Raw genomic sequence first — 12,395 nt, 5'->3', positions numbered from 1 at the left:
CACACACACACACATTCTGCATTCACTACACACACACACTACACAAACACACATTCTGCATTCACTATACACACACACACTACACAAACACACATTCTGCATTCACTATACACACACACACACTACACAAACACACATTCTGCATTCACTATACACACACACACTACACAAACACACATTCTGCATTCACTATACACACACACACACTACACAAACACACATTCTGCATTCACTATACACACACACACACACTACACAAACACACATTCTGCATTCACTATACACACACACACTACACAAACACACATTCTGCATTCACTATACACACACACACTACACAAACACACATTCTGCATTCACTATACACACTACACAAACACACATTCTGCATTCACTATACACACTACACAAACACACATTCTGCATTCACTATACACACTACACAAACACACATTCTGCATTCACTATACACACTACACAAACACACATTCTGCATTCACTATACACACTACACAAACACACATTCTGCATTCACTACACACACACTACACAAACACACACTACACAAACACACATTCTGCATTCACTACACACACACACTACACAAACTCTGCATTCACTATACACACACACTACACAAACACACACTGCATTCACTATACACACACTACACAAACACACATTCTGCATTCACTACACACACACTACACAAACACACATTCTGCATTCACTACACACACACTACACAAACACACATTCTGCATTCACTACACACACACACACTACACAAACACACATTCTGCATTCACTACACACACACTACACAAACACACATTCTGCATTCACTACACACACACTACACAAACACACATTCTGCATTCACTACACAAACACACATTCTGCATTCACTACACACACACACTACACAAACACACATTCTGCATTCACTACACACACACACACACATTCTGCATTCACTACACACACACACATTCTGCATTCACTACACACACACTACACAAACACACACACTACACAAACACACATTCTGCATTCACTACACACACACTACACAAACACACATTCTGCATTCACTACACACACACTACACAAACACACATTCTGCATTCACTACACACACACACACTACACAAACACACACACACACATTCTGAATTCACTATACACACACACACACACATTCTGAATTCACTATACACACACACACACTACACAAACACACATTCTGCATTCACTATACACACACACACACACACTACACAAACACACATTCTGCATTCACTATACACACACACTACACAAACACACATTCTGCATTCACTATACACACACACACACACTACACAAACACACATTCTGCATTCACTATACACACACACACACTACACAAACACACATTCTGCATTCACTATACACACACACACACACTACACAAACACACATTCTGCATTCACTATACACACTACACAAACACACATTCTGCATTCACTATACACACTACACAAACACACATTCTGCATTCACTATACACACTACACAAACACACACTCTGCATTCACTATACACACACTACACAAACACACACTCTGCATTCACTATACACACACACACTACACAAACACACACTGCATTCACTATACACACTCTGCATTCACTACACACACACTACACAAACACATTCTGCATTCACTATACACACACTACACAAACACACATTCTGCATTCACTACACACACTACACAAACACACATTCTGCATTCACTACACACACACTACACAAACACACATTCTGCATTCACTATACACACACTACACAAACACACATTCTGCATTCACTATACACACACTACACAAACACACATTCTGCATTCACTACACACACACATTCTGCATTCACTACACACACTACACAAACACACATTCTGCATTCACTACACACACACTACACAAACACACATTCTGCATTCACTACACACACACACACACATTCTGCATTCACTACACACACACACTACACAAACACACATTCTGCATTCACCACACACACACACACTACACAAACACACATTCTGCATTCACCACACACACACACTACACAAACACACATTCTGCATTCACCACACACACACACTACACAAACACACATTCTGCATTCACCACACACACACACTACACAAACACACATTCTGCATTCACCATACACACACACTACACAAACACACATTCTGCATTCACCATACACACACACTACACAAACACACATTCTGCATTCACCATACACACACACTACACAAACACACATTCTGCATTCACCATACACACACACTACACAAACACACATTCTGCATTCACCATACACACACACTACACAAACACACATTCTGCATTCACCATACACACACACTACACAAACACACATTCTGCATTCACCATACACACACACTACACAAACACACATTCTGCATTCACCATACACACACACTACACAAACACACATTCTGCATTCACTATACACACACACTACACAAACACACATTCTGCATTCACTATACACACTACACAAACACACATTCTGCATTCACTATACACACTACACAAACACACATTCTGCATTCACTATACACACTACACAAACACACATTCTGCATTCACTATACACACACACTACACAAACACACATTCTGCATTCACTATACACACACACTACACAAACACACATTCTGCATTCACTATACACACACACTACACAAACACACATTCTGCATTCACTATACACACACACTACACAAACACACATTCTGCATTCACTATACACACACACTACACATTCTGCATTCACTATACACACACACTACACATTCTGCATTCACTATACACACACACTACACATTCTGCATTCACTATACACACACACTACACATTCTGCATTCACTATACACACACACTACACATTCTGCATTCACTATACACACACACTACACATTCTGCATTCACTATACACACACACTACACATTCTGCATTCACTATACACACACACTACACATTCTGCATTCACTATACACACACTACACATTCTGCATTCACTATACACACACTACACATTCTGCATTCACTATACACACACTACACATTCTGCATTCACTATACACACACTACACATTCTGCATTCACTATACACACACTACACATTCTGCATTCACTATACACACACTACACATTCTGCATTCACTATACACACACTACACATTCTGCATTCACTATACACACACTACACATTCTGCATTCACTATACACACACTACACATTCTGCATTCACTATACACACACTACACATTCTGCATTCACTATACACACACTACACATTCTGCATTCACTATACACACACTACACATTCTGCATTCACTATACACACACTACACATTCTGCATTCACTATACACACACTACACATTCTGCATTCACTATACACACACTACACATTCTGCATTCACTATACACACACTACACATTCTGCATTCACTATACACACACTACACATTCTGCATTCACTATACACACACTACACATTCTGCATTCACTATACACACACTACACATTCTGCATTCACTATACACACACTACACATTCTGCATTCACTATACACACACTACACATTCTGCATTCACTATACACACACTACACATTCTGCATTCACTATACACACACTACACATTCTGCATTCACTATACACACACTACACATTCTGCATTCACTATACACACACTACACATTCTGCATTCACTATACACACACTACACATTCTGCATTCACTATACACACACTACACATTCTGCATTCACTATACACACACTACACATTCTGCATTCACTATACACACACTACACATTCTGCATTCACTATACACACACTACACATTCTGCATTCACTATACACACACTACACATTCTGCATTCACTATACACACACTACACATTCTGCATTCACTATACACACACTACACATTCTGCATTCACTATACACACACTACACATTCTGCATTCACTATACACACACTACACATTCTGCATTCACTATACACACACTACACATTCTGCATTCACTATACACACACTACACATTCTGCATTCACTATACACACACTACACATTCTGCATTCACTATACACACACTACACATTCTGCATTCACTATACACACACTACACATTCTGCATTCACTATACACACACTACACATTCTGCATTCACTATACACACACTACACATTCTGCATTCACTATACACACACTACACATTCTGCATTCACTATACACACACTACACATTCTGCATTCACTATACACACACTACACATTCTGCATTCACTATACACACACTACACATTCTGCATTCACTATACACACACTACACATTCTGCATTCACTATACACACACTACACATTCTGCATTCACTATACACACACTACACATTCTGCATTCACTATACACACACTACACATTCTGCATTCACTATACACACTACACATTCTGCATTCACTATACACACTACACATTCTGCATTCACTATACACACTACACATTCTGCATTCACTATACACACACTACACATTCTGCATTCACTATACACACTACACAAACACATTCTGCATTCACTATACACACTACACAAACACATTCTGCATTCACTATACACACTACACAAACACATTCTGCATTCACTATACACACTACACAAACACATTCTGCATTCACTATACACACTACACAAACACATTCTGCATTCACTATACACACTACACAAACACATTCTGCATTCACTATACACACTACACAAACACATTCTGCATTCACTATACACACTACACAAACACATTCTGCATTCACTATACACACTACACAAACACATTCTGCATTCACTATACACACTACACAAACACATTCTGCATTCACTATACACACTACACAAACACATTCTGCATTCACTATACACACTACACAAACACATTCTGCATTCACTATACACACTACACAAACACATTCTGCATTCACTATACACACTACACAAACACATTCTGCATTCACTATACACACTACACAAACACATTCTGCATTCACTATACACACTACACAAACACATTCTGCATTCACTATACACACTACACAAACACATTCTGCATTCACTATACACACTACACAAACACATTCTGCATTCACTATACACACTACACAAACACATTCTGCATTCACTATACACACTACACAAACACATTCTGCATTCACTATACACACTACACAAACACATTCTGCATTCACTATACACACTACACAAACACATTCTGCATTCACTATACACACTACACAAACACATTCTGCATTCACTATACACACTACACAAACACATTCTGCATTCACTATACACACTACACAAACACATTCTGCATTCACTATACACACTACACAAACACATTCTGCATTCACTATACACACTACACAAACACATTCTGCATTCACTATACACACTACACAAACACATTCTGCATTCACTATACACACTACACAAACACATTCTGCATTCACTATACACACTACACAAACACATTCTGCATTCACTATACACACTACACAAACACATTCTGCATTCACTATACACACTACACAAACACATTCTGCATTCACTATACACACTACACAAACACATTCTGCATTCACTATACACACTACACAAACACATTCTGCATTCACTATACACACTACACAAACACACACAGCTCCCACTACATGTGGCATGTATATTTTGTGCATTTACCTTTAGGATATGTTTATTTTTTTCAAAATGGTAAATGTACAGCATATCGGCAAGTTATCGGCTATCGGCCTGAAAGTTCACAGATTATTGGTATCGGTATCGGCTCTAAAAAATCAATATCGGTCGATCGCTAAAATGCATTACAAACAACCAATATGCAAACAGTAAAAGGAATTTCCTATTGCAGCTAAACCAAATCTTGATTTAACTGTGAAGAAAGGGAAACAGATAATACCATTTGACACAAGACTGCTGACTGTGGTAATTTGCACTTCTGCTTGCGTCCAAAAAAAAAAAAACACAAAAAAGTTTTGTGGGCTGCCAAAGGAGTGGTTTCTGTCTGAGTGAACCAGGTACAATGCTTTAATACATGGAATGTATCTGGAGTAATTATACTCTAATAAATCTTTCTGCAGTTTTTGTAAAATAAAAAAAAATTAATAAAAAGGATACACATTTCACACAAACCATTTTAGCAATGAAAAGTGCTTTGTCTGGGAGTGTCCTTTGAAGAGTCTAAACACCGATTTGTGTAACTACATTTGAAAGCCAAAAAGAACTAGGAAATCTTTTGATGTGAAGGCGACAAAGGCACTAAAAGAAGCATAGACCATGTCCCTTAATATATGTCTACATTTAGACAATATCCCCTTTATTCAAGAAGACACAGACAAAGATATAGCTGGAAATGAAACTAAATGACAATACAGATTAGGGATAGGCCGATTATCGGTTTGGCAGATATTATCGTCCGACATTCCGGATATTTTGGCAAAAATCAGTATCGATCACTATTGATAGCGATATTGCAGATAATGTTAGAGGCGGCAGTTGCCCAGCACATGCAGGGCCAACGCATCCATAAGGCAGAACACGCGGCTGGCTTAGGGCCACCAGCTCTGGGGGAGCAAGAATCGAGTGACCGTCAGGAAGGAAGTGCACAGTACTTCCCCCTACTAGTCACTCAGTGTAGCGGTCAAGTGGAGCAGAGCAGACCGTGGTTCAGGAGCTTCAGTTTCCTGTTCCCGGCTGGACTGACAGGACATTCTCACTGAGAGAGCACTTCATGTCAGTCCGGCCAGGTACAGGAAACTGGAACTCCTGTACCGCGATCCGCTCCACCACGCTACAAGAATGGTAATGAGGCACACCAGGGAGGGGAGAGGACCACCAAGGGGTGGCGGGACACTAAAGGACAAGGAGGGGAACACTACGGGACTGGGAGAGGTACACTAAATATTCTTGAAAACATAAAAATCTGACTGGCATGTGTAGTTTATGCATTTACCACTTAATAAATAATAAAAAAAAATTGCAAAAATAAATAATAAACATGTTCAGTAAACAGATTTGTGCAGAAATTGTTTCTTTTTCAAAATGCTAAATGTACAGAATATCAGTATTGGTAAGTTATCGGCTACCGGCCTGAAAGTTCACAGATCATATGGTATGGTAGACAGATAGAAAGAAAGAGATAGACAGATAGAAAGAAAGCAAGAGATAGACAGATAGACAGATAGAAAGAAAGCAAGAGATAGACAGATAGAAAGCAAGAGATAGACAGATAGACAGAAAGCAAGAGATAGAAAGAGAAAGATAGAAAGAGATAGATAGATAGAAAGATAGATAGAAAGAGATAGATAGATAGAAAGATAGATAGAAAGAGATAGATAGATAGAAAGATAGAAAGAAAGAAAAAGATAGATAGATAGATAGAGATAGATAGATAGATAGAGATAGATAGATAGAGATAGATAGATAGAGATAGATAGATAGAGATAGATAGATAGAAAGAGATAGATAGATAGAAAGAAAGAGATATGGAAAGTTAGAATGATATAAATTTTACCTGTCGACTTAACCGCCCGCAGCACGTCTACGGTGCTGTATAGCATACTGATTCTTTACCTTAATTCACCTAGATAGGCGATGTCTATGTTTATGGTTATATTTGTTATTCCGGTATATACCTGTTCTTCATGTAAAAAAAAAAAAATGAGGCTGATGTTTCTCTATGACAATATGTATTGTGATGCGACAACCCCAACTTGTACAACTTATCATTGTCTTCCCTTCTTTATTCTGTACCCTAAACCAAATATGCCTCAAGAAAACAAAGATTGACAAAAAAAAAGAAAGAAAGAGATAGATAGAAAGAGATAGATAGATAGATAGAAAGAGATAGATAGATAGATAGATAGAAAGAGATAGATAGAAAGAGATAGATAGATAGATAGAGAAAGATGAATTAGAGAGAAAGAATTAGAGAGAAAGAATTAGATAGAAAGAGATATAGATAATTAGAAAGAAGTAGAAATAGATTGTGTGTATGTTTAACAATATGTGTGTGTTTGTATGAAAACACTATATATAGAGAAATCTCTATATATAGTGTTTGCATGCAAAGTTTGGAGTAGGAGGGGGGCGGGCACACAGCGAGCTGAGCCGTCACTCAGCTCGCGAACGCGCATTCCGCGCGGTAAAGCGCTGAGTGTCTTCATAGGGCGGCAGTCAATGCCGCTCTATGAAGAACGCGATTGGTGCAGCAGGAAGCCGCGCATACGCACCACATCGCGATGACGCTTCTCTCAGAGAAGCATCCTATTGGGCCCCGCGATTTCGTCATTTTGACAAAAAAGGGGGTGCGGCATGGCTGGGAGCTCGGCGCTGGAACGGAGGTAAGTTTTTAATATAAAAAAGCCTAGAAAATATATATATATTTTTTTTTTGCTGAAAGTACATATAAAAGCAAGAAGGAAGGCTGGGGGGACCTGTCTTTCTTGCTTTTATATGTAGACTATAGAGTCCCTTTAATTTCTCATGACAGGAAAGAGCTGTATTCCAAATGTCAAACAGCAATCTGTTTCAGTTACAACCAACATAACAGACAGAACTGCCACCTGCTCAAATGGTATGTTTTAAATAAGACATCAGTACACAAATTTAGTTTTTCCAGGACAAGTTGTGAAGCCTTCATGGTGGCCCTCAGGATTACACCTCCCCCCCCCAAAAAAAAAAAAAAAAAAAAAAAAAAAAAAAAGATTAGGAGAATCTGAGTGTAAATTGCAACCAAAACCAGGACAACACCTAATATTGAAAGCTATGTGAGATTTATGCTCGCTGAAGATCTCAATATTTTCCAAGGTGCCCCAAGTCAAAACAAAATTCAAGGTTGTTATACTGCCGCTTTAGTATAATGTATAGTGTTGGTGTTCCATTGAAGGTGTGCTTGTATATAATGTTAGTGTTTTAATACAGGGGTGTGCTTGAATGTAATGTTTGTATATAATATTCGCTTTGAAATTCGGATGCACATTTGTGTAGTTTTGGTGTTTAAGTGAAGGGGTGTGTTTGTATATAATTTTGGAGTTTGAATGCTGGAGTGTGTTTGTATGTAATATTTGTTAGATTGCAGGAGTGTGTTTGCATGTTGTGCTGGTGTTTCATTGATTGGATGTATGCACTCACACACCCTACCAGATATATACATACGTACACAGATATATACATACACACAGAAACATTTAAATACACTGACACAATCACAAATTTATATAGCCAATGAAACATACACCAGGACACAAACACACACCTTGATAAAGATATACATTCTGACACCCACAATCACGTGTGATATTATTTTCCCGCAGCCACCCTCCTGTTAGCTTACCTTTCGTGTCCAGGAGGATGGCTTGCTCGGGGTCTTGGTCCTGCTGCTGGCAGTGAGGGGTCTGGAGCAGCTCAATTTCCCTACGCCTGTCCCCTCATGCTGCTTGAGTGGCCTCCTCCCTCACTCCTGCATGGCACTCTCTCTAGGAAACTGGAAGGAAGTGACAAGCTGTCAATTCCTCCCAGCCTGCCAATAACAGGTGCCTGGCACAAATTCTGTTCAGCAATAAAGCAGTAATACCCATCAGGTGGCCCTAAGTGAAAGCACCTGGGAAACATTTCGCAGCACCCCTGTATGCCAGTCCAGGCACCCAACGGTGCTTCAGCGCACAGTTTGGGAACCGCTGCTCTAGCCAATTGCTAGTTATTGGTTATGTTATTTTTAAATGTTATGTTTTTTTGTTTATACAGCTTTTACAGCCAAGACAAGTCATGTAAGTTATATTAAAACATGTAGTGCCATTTGCACGTATGGCACGGAATGAATGCTCAAGACACACATGCTCATAAGGCATTTTTCTGTATACGTAAATGCCTAAGTGCAATTGGAGTATCGTTAAAAAATTTTAATATATGACTATAATTTCCGCTTAATAATAGGCATACTATATTATGTTATAAATCTATAAAGGAAGTAAGTAATCACAGATGAAAAGGATTAAAAGGGATTTGAAAAGTCAGTATAAACACTCACTGTTAACAGCAATCCATTCATTTAAATCTTCTCCTTCTGGTAGCATAACAGCCTGACGGAGGTTCCCACTTCCAAGAGTAGCTTCTGCATGCTTCAAGAGTTCGTACTGGTGCGATCCCTCCGGGATGTTCTTCTTTGGTTTAAATGTTTTTGATGATCGACTGCTACTGGTGAAGATAAAAACAAAAGCAATATTATTCCTCCTGATATTGAAATATAACAAAACAATTCTACACTTTACCCTTGCATTGAACCCTCTCCTCCTCCCCCCCCCCCCCCCACCACACACACACACACCCTTAAACCATTAATGTTGATTATGAATCAATGACAAGAACATTTAGCCAATTTTTAAAATAAAAGCTTTCGCTCTATTCAGTTTCCAAACACACACACACAAAAAAAAAGGGATATTAATTTAACAGCAGCCTATACACTTTAATACCATTGTACTGTCTACACAGGTATTGATACAGGAGTGTCCAAATGTCGCATCCCCAGCTGTTGTAAAACTACAACTCCCAAATGACTTTACCACCCATAAAACTGGCAAAACTTTGTGGTTTTTATTCTGCTGGATCTGGGGATTTAGCTTCTCTCCATGCTCTGTAAACACACTGTTTCATTATTGCAGGTTACATTCATGTGCACCAAGTACCCGAGACAGTTTAATAAATAGCAAAATAAAGTATTTTCCAGAAATTTACACCAGCTCTCACTGCTGACACCACAAACTCTCTATATAACCATACTGCAGTGACAGCCCACCACAGCCAATGCAGCTCCTATTAATGCAGCTCCTATTAATCACAGCCAGCCACTGCCAATACAGCTCCCATTAATCACAGCCAGCCATTGCCAATACAGCTCCCATTAATCACAGCCAGCCACTGCCAATACAGCTCCCATTAATCACAACCAGCCACTGCCAATACAGCTCTTATTAATCACAGCCAGCCACTGCCAATACAGCTCTTATTAATCACAGCCAGCCACTGCCAATACAGCTCCCATTAATCACAGCCAACCCCTGTAGCTCCCATTAATCACAGCCAGCCACTGCCAATACAGCTCCCATTAATTACTGTGCACTACAGCTCCCATTAATCACAGCCAGCCACTGTGCACTACAGCTCCCATTAATCACAGCCAGCCACTGTGCACTACAGCTCCCATTAATCACAGCCAGCCACTGTGCAATACCGCTCCCATTAATTACAGCCAACCCCTGCCAATGCCGCTCCCATTAATCACAGCCAGTGACGGTATGCCCCCCAGGCCGGGCGGTGTACGGTGGGCTCCCCGGTTTGAACATCCCCTGCAGGGAGGCCTGACAGCTACTTCCTCTCCGACACTTCTCCTTCCCTCCCCGGCGCCCTCCCTGCCCCCCGGCCGGTCCGAGCTCTCCCAAGACTCACAATAGGAAACTCATGTTGCCGGGAGGGAGAGCGGAGATCTCCGACCCGGTCACCGGCTGCGGTTACTCTCTGTCTGACGGGACAAACTCGGTCTCCAAACAGCAATACCCCCACTTCCGGCCCCGCCCGCCCACAAACATCATCTCGCGACACCTCAGGAGGGGGGAGGCCTGCCAGTGAGCCACGCCCACTCCTCCATGTCTTCTGGAGGGATAGCGTGACGTCGTGACAGTGGGCGGGGTTTTAGCCAGAGATAACTTGTGTAGTGTTGGAGATGACTTCTGTGGACCTGTCTTAATATAGATAGGGCTGCTGCTATTATTAAGTGTTCTTGCATAGCAAGACCACTTACTGTTATCTCACATATATATTATTATTATTATAGCCAAATTTGCCACCCTAACTCCTCCAACAGTTTTTACACTACATAGACAAAAATATACCAAAACGTGCAGATTGTTCCCGATCGGATTGCTATTACTTTGTGGATCGTTTCGCCGAATGATTCTCGGAATATCGTCGTTCCTGTGGCAAAATTTTTCCCATAGGAATGAATGGCAAAGCTAGAGTGGGAGCTGGCAAAAGCTGAAAAATCAGGACATGATTTCTAAACTGCCACCACTCCCTCATTTTCAGGCCCACCTACACAAATCATATATCAAAACGTTCAGCTATCCCTGCTGCCACTAAAAATGTCACTAAAAACGGCTAAGCCATAGTCCTGATAGTTTTCACAATATGACCATTTGTTTGCAACTCACACCGTCCATTGACATTCATTGAAACTCCAC

At 40.1% G+C, this 12,395-nt stretch overlaps 1 protein-coding gene across 2 annotated transcripts in view; it reads right to left on the bottom strand.

Moving 5' to 3' along the window:
- The window catches only part of MOB1A (MOB kinase activator 1A), a 41,410-nt gene extending 29,684 nt beyond the window's left edge, over positions 1-11,726 (bottom strand). The window contains exons 1-2 of one of the 2 annotated variants that reach the window (XM_063448674.1): positions 11,605-11,726; positions 10,187-10,353 (exon numbers count right to left, since the gene is read on the bottom strand). In XM_063448674.1, the coding sequence (XP_063304744.1) occupies positions 10,187-10,353; positions 11,605-11,618 (181 nt within the window). In that variant the 5' untranslated portion in view covers positions 11,619-11,726. The remainder of the gene's footprint in view (positions 1-10,186; positions 10,354-11,604) is intronic. The other variant, XM_063448675.1, reaches the window with a different exon arrangement.
- Between the last annotated feature and the right edge of the window lie 669 nt (positions 11,727-12,395).

The sequence above is a fragment of the Pelobates fuscus genome, chromosome 3, assembly GCF_036172605.1.
Source record: "Pelobates fuscus isolate aPelFus1 chromosome 3, aPelFus1.pri, whole genome shotgun sequence".
NCBI lineage: Eukaryota > Metazoa > Chordata > Amphibia > Anura > Pelobatidae > Pelobates > Pelobates fuscus.
Note: the sequence above shows the minus strand (reverse complement) of the source record. Positions and strands in the feature narration are given on the sequence as shown.